General features: G+C 45.6%; 1 protein-coding gene across 3 annotated transcripts in view; it reads left to right on the top strand.

Moving 5' to 3' along the window:
• The first annotated feature begins 8325 nt into the window (after window positions 1-8325).
• Window positions 8326-22549, top strand: part of lrch4 (leucine-rich repeats and calponin homology (CH) domain containing 4) — a 41008-nt gene continuing 26784 nt past the window's right edge. The window contains exon 1 of one of the 3 annotated variants that reach the window (XM_011487805.4): window positions 8326-8768. In XM_011487805.4, coding sequence (XP_011486107.1) covers window positions 8597-8768 — 172 coding nt within the window. In that variant the 5' untranslated portion in view covers window positions 8326-8596. The remainder of the gene's footprint in view (window positions 8769-22549) is intronic. The other 2 variants (XM_011487806.4, XM_078936582.1) reach the window with 2 other exon arrangements.

The raw sequence follows: 22549 nt of genomic DNA, 5'->3' as shown, positions 1-22549 counted from the left end.
ATCAACCTTTGAAGCATGTTTTGGACGGTGGGAGGAAACTGGAGATCCTGGAGAAAACCCACGCATGCACGGGGAGAAAATGCAAACTCCACACAGAAAGGTCCCCCATTGATGTTGTGTTTTTCATGTCACCCAGCTGGGACTTGAACTGGAGGCCTTCTTGCTGTGAGGCAAGAGCGCTAACCACTGCGCCACCGTGCAGCCCCTATTATTATTATTATTTATTTTAATTATTATTATGTCACACAGTTTTGCTGAAGTCTTTCAATTTAACATTGTGAAGTGTAATATATTGTGCCATCTTAGTTGACCAAAGGGGTTACAAATCTCCTCATTACAGTTTTACAACATGGAGACCCCCAAACAGCATTTTGCCTGGGCCCCCACAAAAGCTAGAAACGGGCCTGATAAAAACACAGACAGTCTCCAAAAATACAAAATGAACAAACGTGCAAAACTGCTCAGCAGTGTTGTGGATGTCATGTTGACCTGTGGCCACCAGAGGGCAGTCAGGGGTTCCACTCCACCCATCTGTCCTAGCTTCATGTGTCAGTTGTAAAGCTGCCTGTTCACTTTTGAATAAACATCTTGGTTTTAAAAAAGAAGCAGCGTCATTCCTCTGGAATTATCTCGCTAAAACCGTCATCTCTGCTGCTGTCAGTCATTCAGGCGGGTCAGTATGAAGGTCGCTGAGACCTTGGGACCTCAGCCAGTGTTTGAGCATCCGGAGTTTGTGATGGACCCCCACATTCACACCGGGTACTATCCTTCAGACCACAGTGCCCCCCAGCCAACAGCAGCTGTCCACTGCCTGCAGGGCGGGTGCTGGTCAGACGTACATCTGCGGGGTTTGAACCCTTAATTTTCTTGTTTCCTGAAGTTTAAAACTCAGACTAGATCATGTTAATTATTGCACTTTCCTCAATGAGGCCAGCGTAAACTTTTTTTACTTTACTAGTTTTAATGTTTCGTTTAAAAGGTTTTGAATGTTCTCAGTTTTCACTGGATGTCTGTTCTTTAGAGCATCTGGGGTCTAAAGGTTGATCCAGATCAGGAGTCTGCAACCTGAACCTCCACATGCGGCTCTTTTATCCCTCCATCGTGGCTCTGGGGCTGTTGCTGTTAAATGTTAAAAACAAAAAGTCTAAGTTGTCAAACACAATCCTGTCAGCATTCAATTCTTGTAAATATTTCAAAGCTACATTTTAGAAATGAAATCCTGAATGACCACAAAGACCACAAAGTGTAATTTTCTAAACCTGAAGTGGGACTTTGTGGCTCTCTGGGTTTTGCTCAGACAGAAAGCCGATCAAACGGCTCTTTTAGTGTTCAAGGTTCCAGATCCCTGATCTAGAAGATAGTTCTCCTCTCATTTCAGTAACTTCTATTTCTCTGACTGTTGGTGGAGAGGCTTAGCTAATTAAATGTCCTGACAACATTCAACAGACACCTTATCAGGTGTCCAAATGCTCGTTAACACAAATCTCTCATCAGCCAATCACACGGCAGCAATTTAATGCGTGTAGACATGTAGACATGGTCCAGATGATCTCTGCAGCTCAAACCAGCATCAGAACAGGGAAGAAAGATGATTGAAGTGACTTTGAACGTTGTTGTTGATGCCAGAGGTCAGAGGTCAGACTGGTTCCAGCTGATAGAAAGACAACAGGAACTCAGAGAACCACTGGTTCCAACCGAGGTCTGCGGAAGAGCATCTCTGAAAGAACAACACGTCCAACCTGGAGGCAGATGGATGACAGCAGCAGAAGACCACACCGGGTTCCACTGCTGTCAGCTAAGAACAGGAAACTGAGGCTACAATTCACACAGACTCACCAAAACTGGACCATAGAAGATGGAAAAACCTTGTCTGGTCTGATGAGTCTCCATTTCTGCTGCCACATTCAGATGGTTGGGTCAGAACAACATGGAAGCATGGATCCATCCTGCCTTGTATCAACGGTTCAGGCGGTGGCGTCATGGTGTGGGGGATATTCTCTTGGCACACTTTGGACCCCTTAGTACCAGTAGAGCATGGTTCCAACCCCACAGCCTACCTGGGTTCCTGGCCAGTGAGTTTACTTTAGAGGTGTTTACACAAAATGTATATCCAGTTGGCCGTGTGATGCAAATGTCTACGATCCAGTCTGGGTGCTTTGACTAATGTTCCCTAACTTCAGGGGGTCTTAATGGGGTGATACCTACTTGGGGTTTTTTGCTAGTGTGTGTGGGTGTGTGTGTGCGTGTGTGTGTGTGTGTGGGGGGGGGGGGGGGGTCATAGCAGGACTAAACCCAGAAGACTAGAACTGTCTCAGAGGGGGGTTTCTCCATTTGGGACATTAATGTTTCCTTGAGTCCTCTTTCAAACGTCTGTCCTCTCTGTCCATGACGGGACTTTGTTGTCTTTAAAGAACGGTCCACCAGCCTCCAGCTCACCTCTCTTCTGTGCGGTGCCGTCTTTAGATCTACCAGAGCACAGATCAGACCCTCCTGACTGCTCTGGAAAGCAGAGACCACGCCCTCCCTTCTCTCCTACATGTGTCATGAATCCTGCAAAGCTACCGCACAGAACTCTGTTCCCGGCTCTCACCAAAGTCCAGCTGGGATCCCTGCAGCTGCTGAGGCTGTGGAAATGTGGCCCTTCCCTCCGTCGGTTCCTTCAGAAGTCATTGTTTCGGCTGTGCTGGTATCGAAGGACTCCTGGCTCAATCTCAGGTGGGCGGTGGGAATCAAACATGAGACTGTGATCAGAGTGGGAGGCTTTCTAATGATGAGATTCCTGTTTTCTTTCTTTGTCTTTACAGATGGGCAGCGAAACGTCTTCCAGATAAACCATCTGCTCCACGGAGCAGGAATGCTGGAACAACAGCGGCCGGAGGAAATACAGCCTTTAAAAGCCAAAGTGCTCTCAGTCATGGCTGAGCATTAAATGGGCAGAGATGAGTCCGTGCTGCAAAGGCGCCATCCCTTCTCCTGCTCGGCCGGTCGGGCCGTTCCTGAATAAAGTCCTCTAACAGCGCTTCACAAAATGAACAGAGACGTATTGATGGTATCACATCATTGCTTTAGGATTGAGTTTGTTCCTGAAGAGGTTCAGTGCATAAATCTTCAGCATCCTGCAGTCAGGCCGCCTGAGTCTGGGACTAAAGCCACAGCTGCTGGTGGGCTGGTCACGTCTGAACCACATACCTTTCATTCTCAGCCGCTCTCTCCTTTCAGCAGCCACCCTGTCCTCTGACCTCCACAGCGTTCACTACAAGTCCATCTCTGACACGCTGGAGCTGCTGCTCTGCCTTCAGGGTTCTGCTTGAAGTTGCTTCAACAATGTTGTTGTCCTGTAGAGCAGTGTTTTTCAAGCAGTGTGCCGTGGGAAATGACCCATTCTCACTGATCTAAAAACATTTCCATCTCCAGGATTTCAGCTCTGTGTTCATCCAAACATCCTGATAAAACACTGAGTAGTTAGAATATGAAAGATCATAAATACTTTTTTCTTTGTGTTTATTTGATTCTATTAAAGACATTTTGATAAGAATGACGGTACCACGATTTAGAACAGCTACAGCTGTTTTCTGAATAGTCCCGCCCCTTTAACTGTCTCCACCAATCATTCTTGAAGGCTCAATCACATGTCATCAGTCTGACCAATCAGAAGTGGTTAAAGTCTCTACTTCCTTGTTCTGATTCTGCTCATAAAGTCTCTCAGTTCCAACAGAAATACCAGCTAAAGCTCGTCTTTAGCGGTGTAGATTTCCACAGAATCCGGTGTCAGACCGTGGAACAAGTGAACAAAACCATGAAGCTCAGAGAAGAGAGTCTGTCTGACATCACTACATCTCCCATGATGCATTGGGTTAAAGTGACAGCGTCTCAGCGTACAATGAGTCTTCCTTGTTAAACGTCTTGAAACCACAACGAACACATCAACCAGTTTTTCAATCTTCTTAATGAAATCAGAGGTCAGAGGTCAACAGTTTAGTTCTCCTTCCAGGTTTGTGTTTCTTATCAGTCAAACATCCCAGAGTTTGGTCCAAGTCATCTTTACAACTGAAACACTTTTCTAACAACGTCTGGATTATTTTAGATGTTAAACGTAAGAAGAAGTAAGAACAACATTTAAGATACAGGATTAAGGTGAAACAGACACAATTAAACTAAACTGAAACAATTTAATCATCTAAAAGGAAATAAAACATTTTTGTTTAAGTTTTCAAAGACTTCATCTTTGATTAAGACAAAAGAAAAACGAATAAAACTTCAACATGTTCACTTTTAGTGTAGCTACAGAAAACATAAATATAAAATTACTCTTTTTGTGTAAAATTTATCAAACATATTGTGATCATATTGTAAAAAAGTTACAGTTGCCTTTGCACCAACATTTAAAAAATATTTAAAAATAAATCACTATTTAGACAGAATCTATTTGTTTTTTTGTGAGGTTACATCCAATTGCATGTTAATAAACTGGAGGGAAAAACAACTACCAGGGTGAAATGTCAAATAATTTAGTTGAAAATTATCACTGAAAACTCTGTTTTACTTTTATTACATCTGTTAGAAAAAACAGCAGCAACTTTTTCTGGACTGTAGGACTGTAGTGGACGGACGTGTGGACGGACGTGTGGACGGACGTGTGGACGGACGTGTGGACGGTAAAGACATCCCTGCGATTCCCAGGTCAGCTTCTCGGTTTGGGGAATTTTTACAGAGACTTTCTGTTTGCTCTCGGTGCAGCTGAGCTCTTTCATTGATCGCTTTTTCATGCCTCGTTCAGGGAAATTGGATTTCCAGCAGCTCAAACACAGACGGTTGCAAAAAGAGATAGATCTTTTTTTTTTTACCCTTTTGGGTCAGAAGTGAGTCCAGTTCCAACAGAAACAGTGTAGTTTTGCTCTGAGTGTGACTGAGTTGCAGGTTTGGTTAGGAGGTTCTTGTGCTGGAAGGACATGTTGGAATATGATGGAGACAGACGAGGGGGTGTCACAGGAAGGGGACATGGACAAAGAGCGTGAGAACGCCGGCCTCTAATCTGTGAGGACTCACAGGGAGTCAAAATTAGAAAGAAACGCTGGGAAAAGACGACATCTGATCCACGGATTGTCTTTGAGAAACGTCTTCCTCCTCACCTGTTTCCTTCCTGTGAGACAACTGCAAACGCCACAGCAGAGACGTTTTCCAACGAGAGACACGTTCATTACATTTATTTTGGAGGAACTTTTCTCACAGTTTGTCATTTTTTACATGTGTTGCGCTAAAGAGCAACCATAGACCAGGTTTCAGAGAGAATCTGACGTGAACAAGCAGCCTTTTGGGGCTTTTTGTTCACTTTTTTGATCCAAGTCTCTTTCTGATTCCCGTTTTTGTCCATCGGTGTTATAGTTTGGTGATCCATCTGCTTCTACGGTTGTGTTGTGACCCTTCTGGGCCACCGTATGCTTCTCTGTTAAAACCTTCAACCTCCTTCATTTGGTGTCCAGATTGGAGGAACTCCTGAGTTTGGAACAGCAGCGTGTTTTACCGTCCTCTCCCTCTCAGTGATGGATTTTCTTGTGCGAAGCACAGAAATCACTTTTTTTCTGTTTTTACAAACTTGACACGAACAAAGATCTTAACAAGACATTTAGGCTGTGTCTGAATTCCCGCCCTTCTCACTACATAGTGCACTAGGGCGTGCGCCATTGTGCAGTGCTGTCTGAATCTACAATTCCAAAATCCAGTGTCTCTGCGAAAACCAATGTGCATCGATGCTCACTGGGGCTGTGTCTGAATTCCTGCCCTAACCCGCCCTGACCCCTAACTACTAAAAAACTGTGTAGTGCCCTGGATTTTAAAAGCAAGTCAGAAACCATACTCACTACTTTTTTTTTTAAGATATGACGTCATCGACTTCATAGAGTTAAAATCTAATTAATGAGTGTTTCTGTGATGATTATTTATGAGTCCACTGTCTTCTGAAGATAAAAACCTTGATGGTTTATTAAAAAATACATTTTTGGGCAAAAATTGCAATGCATTGTGGTCTATATTCGCCAATCCAGTGAGCATCGATGCACACTGGTTTTTTTGCAGAGACTTCTGGGAAATATCTGGGGCTCTGGATTGTGGAATTGTGCATTCAGACAGAACTGGAACATGGAGAACACACTATAGAGTGAGTAGGGAAGGAATCCGGTCATATCCCTACTAGATCAGCGAAAATAGACCACAATGCATTGCATCGAAACAATCTTTGCCCAGAAAAAGTATTTAAATGTATTTTTTCAATAAACAATCAACTTTTTTATTTTCAGAAGACAGTGGATTAATAAATAATTGTCACAAAACCCTCATAGATTTTAACTTTGTGAAACTTTGTGATGACGTCATATCTGCTGTTTATAAAAAAATAGTGAGCTTTTAAAATTTAGGGCACTACATAGTCCTCACTACAGTTTTTTAGTAGTCAGGGGGGGAATTCAGACACAGCTTTAAAGAATAAAAAATTGGTCAACTTCTAGAATTTTTAAAACATTTTGTTAACAAAACAGCAGAAGGAACATTTTCCAGGGATCCCCCCCCACCTAACGATGCATAGCGGAGCCTTCGGTTTATGGAGGGGGGGTGATGGGGCTTCATTCCTTCAGGATACTTTCTCACAGCAGCCAGAGCTGGTTAACCAGGGGCGTTGATCGGGTTCTGGTCTGTTAGGGTCACCCCGTCTCACTCGGGGCGGCCCGACAGGGTCACCCCGTTTCACTCGGGGCGGCCCGACAGGGTCACCCCGTCTCACTCGGGGCGGCCCGACAGCTGACAGATGGTCCCATCCTCTAAAGAGAGAGGAAGAGGAAGAAAGGAGGATGAAGGCTGGAGGAAGAAAAAACTAAAAAATGCTAATTGGTGAATCCAGACACATGTGCCATAGTCATTGAAGTCACGCATGCAAGCGCAGTTCACACTTCATGTGGGATTATTATGGTCTGCTCTGCATTCTATGATGAATGGGATGATGTGAAGCTCACAGAGACCACACTCTGCTGGGGCTCTAGATGAAATTATGAGAAGCATCTCCACTTCAGCATTTAGAGCTGGGGGGTGAACCATTTGGAGTGACACTTCTTAGAGGCTGCAGGATCTGACAGGTTCTCCTAAACCATCCATCCATCCAAAAGCTTCTGAAGCCCCTGCAGGACAGGAGCGGCTGAGAGCACATGTTGTATAAAAAGTGCATTAATCCAATTGACCCCATAAGGATGAATAGGAATAAGGCCGCTAAACCTCATGGGAGCCGTGAGGAGACAATGCAGGCCCGCAGACGCTGCATTTGCACGAAGAAAGATGTATTAGAGCTGGAGACAAAGACCCCCCCCCACGACCTAGTTTGGGGGAACTTGATATGATGGAAAGAAGAAAAAAACATTCTGAAAAAACTGTTTGGAAAGACTCGCTGAAAACAATTGACTTCATTAAACTGTGCAAATCGGCACAATTTGGTTTCCCCTTTCGGCTTGAAGCTCCGCCCCTTCATTTGGTCCACGCCCACCACTCCTCGCACCCCTCGCAGGCTGCACCCGCTGACTGTGGAACGGAGATTGAGGCCACTTCCGGTTTTACCCTTCAAAGTAAAGCCCATTTTGGAGTTCTCATGCCGATGCATGACAATAAGTGTACATATATGTGTATAACAGTGTTATAGTTACCATCAAAATATTGCATAGTCATACTGATGAACCGATACTAATTTATGTATCCGATCTAAGTTGGTGATCTTTGTACAGGGATCAGGCTGATTGCTGCTGGACCAACGTGGCAGATGAAGACACGCTACCCCTGTGTTAACCCTTGTGCTATACTAGGCCCTTTAACGTTGGGAGTTGGGTCATCTAGACCCACTAGACAGTGCTCTGAACCTTTTTTTTTCAATGATTTGTGATCTTCACTGGTGTCCATGGATTACATGAAATCTTTCCACCTTTATCCACCTTTGTCATGGTAGGGGGAACACGTCAATGGAAGGGGGGGGGGGTCATCTGAGTCAGCACCAAGGCTAAATTCCAAAGTTTTTTTTATTCCCCCAAATAACCAAAATAACCAAAAAGCTTTAAAATGTCTAAACATTTGTTCTCAACATTAAATTATTTAAAATGCCTATTCTGCGTTGTTTTATAAATCCTACTTTTGTACACTAATTTTGCAAGTTATCATTCCTGGCACCTTATTTTATTCTTTTTTTATTTCTTTGTTTTGATATTATTATTAATAATAATAATGTTAAACTAACAAAAAGAGAAAAACTCCTGGATGGACTCGTCCTCTTCGCGCTTTTATTTTGAAGGGGCAGAACAGTCGCGGGAACGTGGCGCACTTCTTCAGCTTGACGTGACTTCCTGGAAGATTGACAGCTCGCGCTCGCTCGCTCGGACCCTCGCGCTCCCGTTGTGTGAGCGAAGACTCCGTCTCGGGTCGGGAGCTGCCCCTCCGTGGATCTATTTCGGCTTTTTGAAGGGAGTTTCCGGGAGCAGACGCCCCGGCGGAAGTTTTCCCGCCCCACGGGCTCCGTGAGCGAAGCGGCGGATTCGCAGAAAGTCGGAAAAGGAGCGGCGGACTCGCGTGTTTGATGGCTGCTGGGGATGGAGCCCAGCTGCCGGCCACCGTAGCGGCCAGTCGGAGCGTGGAGAAGGCTCTGGAGGAGGCTGCCGCCAGCGGCGCCCTCAACTTATCCAACCGAAAACTCAAGGAGTTCCCCCGAACCGCCAGGAACTACGACCTGTCCGACATCACCCACGCAGGTGAGTTGTCCGCCGCCCCGCGGGGCTCGCGTGGGAGCTGGCCGCGGGACCGGGGAGCGCCTTTTGTGCTCCCAGCACCTGCGCGTGTCTGCGCTAACGGGGCGGACATCCTTCCTGTAGTTGCGCAAACTCCCTCCGAGGCCCCTCGGCCTGGGGCCCTGCGCTGCCACCGCTGCTTAAACTGCACTTTGGGGCCGTTTGTCATGAAATACATCTCAGAATCACCCAGGAAAAGAATTTCCGCCCTTTCTGAAACTTTTGAGGCATCGACGCTCATCATAACGGCGCCGTTTTGTTTGCTCCTCTGTCCCCGCCCCCACCGTGGAGGCACCGTGGTGTTTCCGTGACGTTTGTGTTTGGATCCTTCATCCAGGATCAGCTGGGCTGCTGTAAAGTCACTTTCCACGAAGGAGGGCCACATCTCGGCTGTTCCTCTTCCTCCTGGGGGGCAGAAACCAGGATGTCTGGCTCTCCCCCCGCTCACTTTCTGTCTTTTTATGTGAGAAACTGTGACGCTGTTTGTGGTTCCAGCTCTGAAGCTGCTTCCTTCAGCTCATCTGTGCAGCTGGGTTCAGGTTTAGGGGGCGGGGCGTCCTCCGATGGGCGTGGCTCCGTGGAAACCCAGGTTACAGGCTGAGGGTACAGTCACGATGAAGAACAGCAGAAAGGTTTTAGAGACGATCTTTGTAGCTGTGAGTGCTAAAGTCATATTTATCTACTTCTCATGGGGCCAAAGTCATTCAAGATCAACTTTTTGAGCTTTTCACTGTTTTATTATGTTAATTCTTCACTACAAACATCCTCAAAGTGGTATTTTGATCTGTTTCTGAGCATTCCTTCTAAAAACCTGCTCTCTGAGCACCAGCCCCCCCAATCCACAAAAACGAGTTGATCCTCACAATGTGACATCACAAAGTGGGGAACAGCCCCTTCCAGGAAGAGTCTTAGCTGCCAGCCCCGCCATTAGACTAACACTCACGCCTATTTTCTGAGCTAGCGGTGATCTGCTATCATGTTTATAATACAATCAATGGAAAAACATACCATCCTAAATTGGCCTTAACAATAACATTAGTATTCCCGATGACTCAGCAGTTTTCCACAGTCAATACTGCAGGCCAAGAGAAATGACTGTTATCAAAGGATACTTGTATATTAAACACAGCCTTTAGGACTGAAGGCGTGTCCATGCGTGCACCATCCACGACCTCCATACGTGTCGGTGGTCTTCCTGCTTCAAAGCCAGAGGATCCTGGCTCCAGAATTGTGGTGTCAAACTGGTTTCAACTCAGCTGTTGGTTAAACCTGAAAACAGTCGTCTTTTCATGATGATGATTTCGTTTTAAGCCAAAATCCAAAAACCTGTGTCGTTTTCCAGGACATAGTTTCTGTAGAGCGGCAGGAGTTCATAAGAAACTCACCTCTGAGTGTTGGCGTGGAGTAAGCCCGTCCCCACTTCCCATCATCCATCTGTTAACACACTCTTTAAGAACTGCAAAGTTAAGCGGGATTTTCTTTACAAATGTCCTCCATCGTCGTGTTTTTGACGCTTTTTTTCTTCAAGAACACGATAAAACCACCGGTTTCATTGTGGTCGGATGCTAAGCCAAGTTTTGTCCACTGGAGCAAACCAGCTAATTTCTCTGATGTTCTCGCAAACCTTTCTGAGCCAATAGCTTATCCTCTAAACAAATAAATTGAAAATTGAAATCTTTGCACATATCTCCTGACATGAGCCAGAAATGTTGTTGTTTTTTGAAGAAAACTGGTTCATGGGATTTCTGATACCCGGACTAAAGTCTCTCTAAAAGGAAACTTGGATTATATCCTCACAATTGATGAAATTCATCATTTTGGAATTAACATGAAATCCAATGATCAGAATTTTACTAAATTATCCTCACATGGGAAATAAAACCTTTTAAGCTACTTTAAAAATGCACTTTTTAAATAGTTGAACACATACTACTAATCTGAGTCAGTCCAGCTTTTTATAGTCGCTCTAACCTAACCAGCTTTTGTTAATCCTGTTTAAGGCCAATCAGACATACACCTGGTTGTTGAGAACAGTTCACTGTAAACCCGCCTCAGACCACAAAAACAGCAAGAAGCAGCAGCAAACCATCCACCAGGTAGAAAAGGAACATGTGTGAACATCAAAGTGGCAGCTCTTGGTCTCAGCTCCATAACCCTTGTGCTATCTTAGGCACTTTAACGTTGGGAGTGGGGTCATCTAGACCCACTAGACAGAGCTCTGAACCTTTTTACTTCAATGATTTGTGATCTTCACTGGTGTCCATGGATTACATGAAATCTTTCCACCTTTATCCACCTTTGTCATGGTAGGGAGAACACCTCAATGGAAGGGGGGGGGGGTCATTTTGACCCCATAGGATACCACAAGGGATAAAAAACATCAAAGAGAACTCAGATGAACGGCACAGATCTCAAACCTTCGTACTGCCTGAGCTGAGTAACGATGAGAATTATGGGATTGTGTCTGTGGTTCTTCAGCTTTCAAACGTTTCTTGTTCCTGGCAGAAAAAGCCCACAAAGTTGCTGTTTTTTTGTTTAGAAATCTTCTAGAGTTATCATAAAAAATGTTCCTCTAAATTTAGACTTTTGTTTCTGTGAAGCAAACACAGGTCAGGGAACAGTTTCATTTCTGTTGAAGGCTCCAGTAATGAAGTGTTGGAGTCTTCTCCATCAGAAAGACTCAAAGGACTGTAGACGGCAGCTCGGCCTGAGTGTGTGTGGCTCATGCTTTATGCATCCGGCGCCGCCTCAGGTCAGGTGGTGCTCTGCTGGAAGGATGGCGCTTCACCTGAACGCTGTCATCCACCAGTCTGTCTTTTGTGGTTTGTGTAGTCTCCCAGTAATGAGAGAGTCTGGCATTCGCCCGTCAGGTTTTCCCACACAAAGCCCGCAGCGCCATCAGGTGAGTCACCTGTCAGGTGACGCCAGGGCAGCAGCTGATCCTCACAGAGGCTCCAGAGCTGACATCACCAGCATGGTCACTCTGTTTGATCATCAATCCTTCAGTGACTCCTTTGTTTGTACAGCTTTTTGTCCAAAACCTTCTTTATGTATTTATTTGAAGAGTTGAACTAACGGCTAAAATTGTGTGTCAACACATTTTTCTGGATGACATCGATGTGGCCTTTGCCCCAAAATCTTTTACAAGTTTGGTGTTCCATGTCAGACAGATTCAGTTCAGTTTTATTTGTACAGTCCAGTACTGCAACAATAGTCGTCTCAATGGTCTACCGCGTTTTTGTGAGAGCACTTCCCAACGATGACGTACCCCGGCCGGCCCTGCTTTTCCTTTAGCTGCCCCCCTTTCATTAACAGCAGCACCGTACCAAAGCACTCGCGCTACATTCCTAAGCGTTAATTTGGCCACTCGTCCTTTTAGCTTTCTTGGACTGAAACCAGAGTTTGCCTTTGGCTGTCTGCTCGTATAGTGTCTGTGGTTGAAAGGCCTCAGAAAGGGTCTGTGCTGAAGTACCTTTCCTCTTAAAGACACTAAACCTTAGAATTCCAGCAGCAGGTGGAACTTGAGATCAAAACATCTTTGAACATTTAAAATCATCGTACAGTTTTTCTTTAAGCTATTTGTCTTGATTTTTGCTTTTACTGCTAAAGTTTGCTTGGCTCTTGTCCAGGTTTTTAATGTTAACGTGTTTTTCAGAAACTATAGTAGTTTGAAGTCAAGAAGGGAACCAGTTTACTGCAAACGCAGATTACTTAATCAGGAACACAGGAATCGGTATAAAGTCAGGTTTGGCTGGAGATACTGGATGTTTCAGACCTTTAACTTTCTCAAAAATCGACAGCGCGCCTTATGGTCTGAATGCAGGAGTTGGTTACTTGTTCAGGTGGACAAATATGAGTCTTTCCTCTTAAGAAGTGACTTGAGAAGGCTCAGTGACAGATTCGTTTAGAGCAGGCATGTCCAAAGTCCGGCGCGTGGGCCAAAAGTGGCCTGTTTTAAAATTTCCAGTGGCCCGCAGATTCCAGTCATAATATCAATATGACAGCACCGTCTAAATACTTTTGGTACAATTTCTTGATAGTTATTAGTAGGCCTGCTCAATAAATCGCAAATTTATCGTAATCGCGATATCAAGCTGTGCAATAAGAATATCGCAAAAGTCTGCAAATATTGCAACGAATGGTACCTTCAATGTGCTAAACTAACCTTGTGGCAGCTACAAGTACTTAACGAATCAAATGAATCTATTTATGTATTTTACCTATCAGATGGACGCCTTTAAGTTGTTGACCAATCGGATGGAGACCTTTGATGTTAGATGTTGGCCTCCTATGGAGACAAAGGTCATTTGGACTGTAATTTAAGTTATGTTGACTCTTATTTAAATTAAGCTGTTGCAGTGAAATAGAAATGATGTTTTTGGTTGTTTGGCTATTTGTTCATGTATCGTCATCACAATATCGATCACTGAAATCGCAAATCGTGAGTTTCCTCATATCGTGCTGGCCTAGTGATTAGGTAAATTAGGCTAGAAACCATCTTTAGCCTGTAGCAACACACACCTGCGACCCCATTTGTGACACTTTCTGGTTCAATTCTAAAATGTCGACCGTAAATTAAGGACAGTGGACAGCGAGGGCCTCGCTTTCAGGACATTCCCAAATTGAAGTATTTTTTAGCAGTGAAATACCAAACGTGTGTACTCGAGGGACCTAGAAACTTTCCAGAAGTCTCTGTGGAAAAACCAGTGTGCATTGTTGCTCTCTAGATTGGGGAACATAGACCACAATCCATTGCGTCTGAACAAGTTTTGTGACATTTTTTTTTTTTAAATAAACCATCAACGTCTTCTTTCTCAGAACTCAGTGGATTCATAAATAGTTGTCGTAAAATGATTGTTGATTAGATTTTCACTGTGGGAAATTTGTGATGTCATATTCACCGTTTAAAACAAAATAAAAAAGCATGGAGGGTGGTGTCCGAATCGCTTTTAAAACCCAGGGCACTGGATAGTCCTGCAGTGGATAGTTTTTGTTTTTGTTTTTAGGGAATTCAGACACAGCTACTGAGTTCTGGATCAATAGGCTCTACAAGACATGCTAACCACACCAAGCTCACCTGGAGGGAAGGTGGATGGACTTTAAAGGGGACATTTCCATTAAATAGGTCATTAACATTTAACGTTGGAGGGGTTAAAGAATGGGAGCCAAACGATTGGCCCTCTCATGTTTCCTCTCATCTGGCCCCCTTTGCTTTAGAGTGTTTGCAGAAATGTGCTGTTCATCTTTGCAGTGATGGTGGAGCTGGAGGGTGGTTGTCCTGAAGACCCGTTGGTCTTGGACACGTGACGTCCTCTGACAGACGGTTGGTTTTCCATGACAGAACTTTGGGACTGGTGTTGACTCCATGCCGTCTGGTTGTGCAGAGGACAGCACCAGCAGCAGTGCTGGTGTTTGGAATGATTATTTGATCAAATATAAACCTCCAGTTGAGTTCTTGGACCCTCATCCAAACCCCCCCCCCACCAGCCTGCCCCCCCTTTTCTTGGCTGTCCTGGGAAGAGAACGTAATGATCATTTTTTGGAAAGCCTCTGCCGGGCCAATAACAGAGGTTTTGCTGGAGGGGGGGCCGTGTTTAATCTCAGCCCTCCCCACATCCTCGGGGGAGCAGCTTCCCAGAGGAAGGTCAGAGGTTCACAAGAAGAGAATGTGTCCTCCCCGGAGTTTCCTGGCAGCTCAGACTGCAGCAGAACAAAGCTCAGCTGTGGGGGGGCGTGTGCACCTTCCAGCCCCCAGGCATGACTGTTGTTTACAGCCGTGTTGGATGAAGCAGCCGGCCTCACCGGGCTGGAAGCTTTTAGGACTGCTGCCTTTGAAGGGCTGATGTGTTCGCTGCAAAAACTTTCAGGCTTATTACTGCATTGTATTATCTGTTCAATGCTATAAATCCTTCAAACATTGTTTGCCTGTTTGTCTTTCTTTATTCTAGTATCTTCCTCCATGTTTTGCTGCTTAACTCCTCCTACAGTGTTTCATCTATTTCAACCATTCAACTATTCAAATGTTCAGCTCTTTCAGCGTTTTCCAGCTATGACTTTTGGTCCTTCAAGTCCTTGAACTTTTCCAGATATTCCATATTAATTATATGTCCTGCCTGGTGTGCCTGATTGGTGGCGTCATGACATATGAGCTGAGGTGTACAACTTTACCGGTTCGATACCCGGGACAGGTATTTTTCACAAAAACATCTTTTTTCTTATTGTGCTGTTTTCTCTTTATTTATGGTCAACCTTGAGCATTTCTTTGTTTATTTTTTTTGACAAATATTACCCTTTAAGTTTTATTTTCATTCAGCAATATAGCATTCAACCTAGAACCTTCTTCTGGAAACGCAGCTACTTATAGTTTTTATTCCAGTTTAGAATTGATTAAATTCATTAAATAGGTCAACATCTGGTCTCGGTTTCCTTTTTGTACAACCGATGTCTGGTTAAAGTTGTCCAACAAAGATTCAGTCTGTAGAAACTCACTCTGTTGTCTTACTTCCCTAATCAAATCTAAATATAAATACTTATTTCCACCACACAACCACCTATCCTGAGGGAGTCATAACTGATGTTGGGAACTTCAACAAGGCCAACATGAAGAACGTTTCCCCAACGTCCAACATACAGACTTCGTGACCAGAGGTAACAGCGTATTGGCGTAGACCAACGGCAGAGCAGCTGGTTGATATTGAGGACTGTATATAATTGGTCACAAACACATCGCAATCAGGGCAAACGAGAAACCGTGGATAAAGACGGAGGTGCAACTCTTGCTGAGATCGATTCTGCTTTTATATCTGGAGACAGCTACCCTCAGAACAGCAAGAACCAGGGTCAACAAAGCAGTCGGACCGGTGAAAAAAGCCCATAGACACAAAATCCAAGACTGTCTTCAAGACCACAGAAACGGCAGGAGTCTGTGGCAGGGAATTAAATCTGTCACAGACTAGAAAACCTTTCCCCAGTCCTGAGACGTGAACATCTACATCAACTGAATTTAGTATTTTGGGCAATTTGAGCCTCTCAACAACACCCCTACAGCAACCCCACATCACGAGGAACAGGTGCTGTTTTTTGACCCAGTCGAGGTCCGGCAAACACTGGAGGATCGATCCAGGAAAAGCCGCCGGTGCTGAGGCCGTTTGCTCAAGGAGTGTGCAGAACAGCTATTGGCTGTTTCTCACAGACATTCATCATCTCCCAGCATCATGACCCACGACTACAACCACAGATGACACGACAACAGGAAGTAGTACAGAGATGGGGGGAGGCTTCTTACAGGAACGGTGCAGCAACAACCTGATCCTGGATGTGAATAACCAAAGAACTGGTGATCTACTTAAGGAAAAACTGGGCTCTTTGCATTTACAAAGACACTGCAAAGGAGATTGTCCGACACACCAGGATCCTGGGGTCCACGTTGCCGACGACCTCATCTAGATGTCGCGCACCTCCTCCGCTGTAAAGAAGGCGCTGGAGGCGCTAAAGAGAGCTCACCTCAGCCCGTCAGTCCTCTCCACCTTTCACAGAGACGCTGGTCAAAGTGTGTCACTGTAGAATAACACCGGCAGGAGGTCGGTGGATTTGCCTCATGGAGCAGTTTTACCTGCCTAAGCCCTTTGAGATGTTTACAGGCTGTTTTGTTGTGGTCATACCTGATGTTGTACAGCAGTGCATCGTCGTCGATGCTGTGCATGAATGACAAATACAGAATTTGACTCTGAAATGAGGGCAGCACGGTGGTTCAGTGGTTGGCGACAAGACCCTGGTTCAAATCCGGGCTTGGGAGTTTTTCATGTTCTCCCCGTGCATGCTTGGGTTTTTCACTGCGGCTTCCCCCCACAGTCCAAAAACACGCCTCTTAGGTCGATGGGTTGGTCTAAGTGTCCCTAGTGTGCATGTGGGAGTGTGCAGCAGTCAGGTCACCTGTCCAGGTTTACCCCGCTGTCGCCCAGCAGCAGCCCGTACAGGTTCCCGCCACCCCATGAAAGTGATATAGTGGATGGATCCCAAATAATAAAAGCCCCCAGAGCATTCCTGTTTGGGGCTGCTATGAACTGGTTGTTATGGAATGAATGAGACAATCATAAAATACAAGTGTTACGTAGTTAACTGTTGAAGGTTAAAGGATGTAGACGGTTGGATCATTGGATTCTAACGACTGACTGACTATCATCTCCTGAACCGATGCTGTTTTCAGTTAATCTACAGTCGAGCGTCTCCGCTGAGCTCCTGGTCCATCATATGTAATGTTTAACCTTTTCCTATACTGTCTTCTTTGTTTTTTCTTTCGTTAGCTCCGCCCACAAGACAAACAGGTATCTGACAGATAATCTGCCTCCCGCCCGTCTTCAAATCTCCTGTTGTCCGTCTTTCGTTTGGTCATTTCTGCGGAGCGTGAGATTAATGTGTCCGATGTGACTGGAGCCTGGCCGTCAGTGACTGTCAACAGAAAAAGGTGCGCCTGCTGGTTTGGACTGCCCACCAACATACTAGCAAAGCATTGTGGGATTTGAAGTATTACTGGTACCGTCTATACCGCGGGCCAGCTCTAAAGCACATTTGATATGATCTCGCGGGCCAATTACAATGACACTTTGGCCCAAATGTGGCCCACGGGCCTGAGTTTGACACACGTGTGCTAAACGTTCCTGTCATTCCACGTCTGCTGACCCCATGGATGCCAGTTATCTTTCCTTTTGGAGAGTTTGGCTGTCAAATGTACATTCAGAAGACGAAGGACTTCAACGGATCAGCACAGGTTCACTGTCGTAGACGGACAAAGTCATGAGGTGATGCTTAACTCAGATGTAAACAGCTCACATCCCCTTCCTTTGGCTGAGATCACTGTCCTGGCTTCACCTCCACAAAGATTGGATCATCGCTCCTCTGTTGTGTTCTTCATCACAGCATCTGTATTTCTGGGTAAAGCCGCTGAAGTGTTTTTAGTTCCTTCTAGCAGCCGGTCGATCCGCCCCGCTGCTGTGTCATTTCATGTGAACCTCTTTTGATTTCTGGGAATAAATGCCGTTTCAGTGCACGTTTGACGGAGAGCGCAGTCCTTGTGGTCGCGCTGCAGGAACAGCCACACGCTGCCGTTCATGCGTGGAAAAAGCAGGGTGTGTGCGACCGTGTGGTTTCAGGCTCGTGTCGGTCGGTTCCCTCTTTTCTGCGTCCGGAGCAGACGTGTGCAAGCCTGATGTCAGATTCCACAGGATTTCATCTGCTCTGTGGATGTGGGCGACATGCTTTGACGTGAGATAACATGGTTATCCAGATGAAAACCTCTCTGATAAACAGCCAAAAGTATCCAGAAGGATCTTTATCCATCAATCCTGTCCTGACTCATTAATGAAAGAGGGATTGACCTGACCTGACCTGACACGAACTTGATGAAGGACAGGGCTAAAGATCAGGAAACTGTACACGTTTAGTGGACACGCCCTCTTCTGCGTAGCGGTCTGAAAGCTAGTGGCGTGCTTTTTTTCTCTGAGAGAGCAGCAGCTGGTGTGAAGGGGAATCCCTCCTCAACTCTCATGGGGGGGGGGGGGCACCAGAGAGGAGGCGGGGAACACAGAAAGGCTGTGCTGCACCATGATCAGGAGTTTGGAAACCAGAATATCTGATATTTTCCAGCACAGCAGCAAACCCCAGAAAACGGACGGCTGGAAACGTCGAGGTCCAGACCTGAACCACGTTTGAATCCTGTGGCCTCAAACCGCCTGTAAACCTGGTTCAGGTCCAGACCTGAACCAGGTTTGAATCCTGTGGCGGGACCTTCAACCTGCCTGCAAACGTGGTTCAGGTCCAGACCTGGACCTGATTTGAATCCTGTGGCCTCAAACCGCCTGTAAACCTGGTTCAGGTCCAGACCTGAACCAGGTTTACAGGCGGTTAGACTGCTCCGCTTCAGGATTCAAACCTGAATCCTGCGGCGGGGCCGTCTAACCTTCTGCAAACCTTAGTACAAAGCAAAACCTCGAGAGAGACCGATGGCTTCAAACAGGAACACCTCGAAGCCCCACTTGATCCAGTGGTCTTTTAATTATGATGATGCTGTTTTTAGCCAAAATCTGAAACCCGTTTCTTTTTTAGACATAGTTTCTGCAAAGCATGACTTTATTTTCTCCTGCTAGCTTACAGCCCCCCACACCCCCAAGCTAACATTAGCGGTAGCAGTATCAGATCCATCCATCCGTCCAGTTCTGATCCAGATTCCAGCTCAGACCAGGAAAACAAAGACGTTCATGGATCAGTTGGTCTACAGGTGGATGATCAGAAAGGGGCGGAGCAGGGAGACTTTGGCTCCGCCCAGCGTATTTTCTACGTCACAAATGGAGCTTTTACAGACATTTTTTTTCATCTGCTCCTGATTCACAGCGATATGAATAAAGAAATCTTCAGAAACAACACTTGTAATCATAATTTTCTTTGTTTCCTTCATCATTAAAAAATGCAGCAACAACACGTTGAAACCCCCCCAACCCCATTTTCTTTGGTGGGGGTCTTTAAGCTTTAGTCATGTCTTCTTGCATTTGGCTCAGTTTGCATTCAGTAAATAATGTCTGAATGTTTCCTGCCCTTCATTTCTATCCGTTTTCACTAAAGTTTGGACAATTTCAGCGTCGACTGGGATGTAAAGCAGCTCCTAGTCGTTCATGCGGTTTGTGTTTTGGTAATCCACCTTTATATGAGGAACAAATGATATGGAATCTGGGCCAAAAGACTCCAAACTATGCATGAATATAAAGGTAGAAGATGTAAATATTAAGATATGTTAATATATCTTTTCAGACAGAACTTTTAGGAGTTTTTATTTCAAGATTTGTGGCTTTTGTCTCCATGAGCCGCTGATGGGTTGATGTCCCTCAGAGAAAAATGCTAATTTAGAGAAATGCTGCGTTCAAGTGGTGTGGAAATAATCGGAAAAGTGACTGTCCCCCCTCTGAAAAAACCACATCAATGTCAGAACATTTTGCAGAAACGCAAAATAATTCTCTGCACAATTTATTAGTAGTGGACCTGAATGACAGGGGAAATAAAACATTAACAAGGACCATCAATAGAATTTATCCTCGTTTGTTGGGCCACATGACATAGTTTAACTGGTCTCATATGCCCCCCCGGGCCTTAGTCTGCCCACCCCGGTTCTAGACTCTCTGTAACACGGTGTCCAGCACATTACTCATCCCAAATCCTGTTAGTTTTCTGCTCACTGCAAATATCAAAGCGGCTTTGGTTTGAATGTTTTTGCATGTTTCTAAATGTTGACTTGTTTGCTGGTGAACAGACTCCCTCCTGCTGGATTCTAGTGGTCTGGACGGGACGGCCTGGTAAATAATGAAGGCTTCGGCTCCGTCTTATGTAACCGGCAGATCTGGTGACTCCCACGGCGTCCAGATGGCTGAATGTCTCACAGCAGGGAAAGTTTGGGGCCTTGTAGGGATGTGAGCTTTTTGTCTCTCTGCTGGAAACTTTGAGGATCTTTCCCGTTTGCTTTTCTAATTGAGAGATTTGCCTTTTCACCAACAAATGTCGTCCCATCCCAAACTCTTCTGGTTTGATCTGCCTTTGTGACTTTAACCTGCTTCTACCGACCTGATCCGCACAACACTTGGGTCGTTCCTCCATGGAAGGGGGGATGTGGAGATGCTGGAATCCGTACTACAGGCCTGGTTAGACAGGTTTGTGCTTGTTCACAGCCACAGGAGCTTCACAGCAGTCATTAGATGAACGGTGAGGATCTGCTGCCGCGTGAAGCTGCATCTCCATCACCTGCACGGATCCGTTTGCCAGCATTCAGCCGGCCTGGTCCGTGGGCGGCTGCTGGTAGCAAGGCGGGCAAACAGCAAACACTTCCCGCTCTTTCTGACAGCAAGGCTGAGTCCAGGCGGCCGTCGTGGGTCGGTGCCATAAATGGCATCCGTCATCCAGGCTCCGCTCAGTCAGAACCACGGACACGGAGGTACCGCCGATCAGCGCCGTAGGCCATCTGTGGAGGTGCCTTACATCGTCTGTGCTCGCCAAAGAGACCATCTGTTGCTGTGGCTGGAAAGCTCTGGTGTGTGTGGCATGAGGAAGACATTCCTGGAGGATGACTGACACATCACCAGGAGGAAGGTGGTTCTACCAGCTGTTTTCACGCCGTCACTGAAGCGGCTGCATTCTTAAAATGATGAGAAAAATCTTCTTCTTCTTCTGTCATTTTCTCTTTCACTCTCCTCTCTCCGTTGGTGTCATGGTGGTTTGTGTTTGAGCTGCCTGAAGCAAACCTTTCGTTTCTATTTCACCCGACACCCTCCATGTTTGCTGATGACGCAGCTGTTTGCCAAAGCGGACTCGAACAGCAAGTCCTTCATTCCCACACCTACGACTCCACTAAACTACATCTGGCCAATATCAACCTCTCCAAATGTGTTTTCAGTTCATATCTGGATTTTACTCACTTTCAGTCTCCGTGCTGTTGCCATGACGACTGGAATAATTTAGCTTCCCTGCAGTTTCACACCTCCATCTGTCACATTTTTTTTCATGACAAACTTTAATGTCTTGGAGATGAGGCTGAAAGGCTCGATTTGAAAGTCGGGGGGAGAGCTGCGTTTAAAGGTTTAAAGGGGAAAGGTCGGCGGTGGGGCCGGGGCTTGAGAGACCCACAGCAGCACAGTTTTCCTGTGTCCATGCGGGCCGGACTTCCCCCTCCAGCGGCTACCTCAAATGTGAGAATAAGAGACACCCCCTCACTGGGATGCATTATAATTTATGGCTGTTTTTACCCATGCGGCTAAAACTACAGTGGAGCTGATAAATACCAGGCGCTAATGTAGCTTTAAAGGCTCACCGAACGTCTTCCGGCCTCTGGGACTCGGTATGAAGGGACGTCTGGATTGGGGAATCTTAAAAGGCACCAGCAGATAGTCTGTGCCAAAGTCATCAGTAAAATCAATAACTTAAATAATGATAAACATGACAGCTGTGAGCGGCGACGTATAACGCCCCCACCCCAGCCTGCCTGCCTTTGAGCCGCCCTCATTGGCTGAGCGGCTGCTTCATGCCCCTCCCTCTTCCCTCCTGCCTCTACCAGACTAGTCGGAGCTGCACGACACAACAAACAAAAAAACGGCTTTTCCGTTGTTCTTAACCTTTTATGTTTTGGTCGCCTGGGCGTGACGAACACGCCTACGTCATTTTTAGAAGAATCAGCAAAAGTAAAGTTTTGGAAGTTTTTTTGTGAGCCACGCCCACATTCCTAATCGCGTTACATCGTAACGTTTTGATGAGCTTGAGCTCAAGATTCAAGTGTTAAATTTTCTCTATATTCCAATTTAATTTAATTTCATTTCATTTCTATAGCCTAATATTTACAACAACAGTCGTCTCAGTGGCTTCATACAGTAACTGTGTCATAAACATGAATCCTAAAGAAAGTCATAGAATTCAAGAGGTAACGGCTAAACTAAACTGGACATCTCTGCCCTTAGACACTCCTTGTCTGTAAGGAAAAAATCCTGAAAAAAAAGATTCTGGAAATAAGCAGAAACTTCAGGGGGGTCCACATGAAGGAGGGGCCCCCCCAGGGCGGACAGGAGATGAACCAGAACTCTGAGAGAAGAATTAACTTATCCAACTCTACAACTACATATTTAGATAGTCCAGTAGACGGCTGGGGGCGCCAGATGAGCCGGAGGTGAGGTCCACAGCCGAGTTCAGGAAAAAAGTTCCAGTAAAAAATGTGCTAACAG

This window comes from Oryzias latipes, chromosome 18, assembly GCF_053564925.1.
Source record: "Oryzias latipes strain Hd-rR chromosome 18, Olatipes_Hd-rR_3.1".
NCBI classification, from domain to species: domain Eukaryota; kingdom Metazoa; phylum Chordata; class Actinopteri; order Beloniformes; family Adrianichthyidae; genus Oryzias; species Oryzias latipes.
The sequence above is the reverse complement of the archived record's forward strand: the minus strand, read 5'-3'. Positions and strand labels throughout refer to the sequence as shown.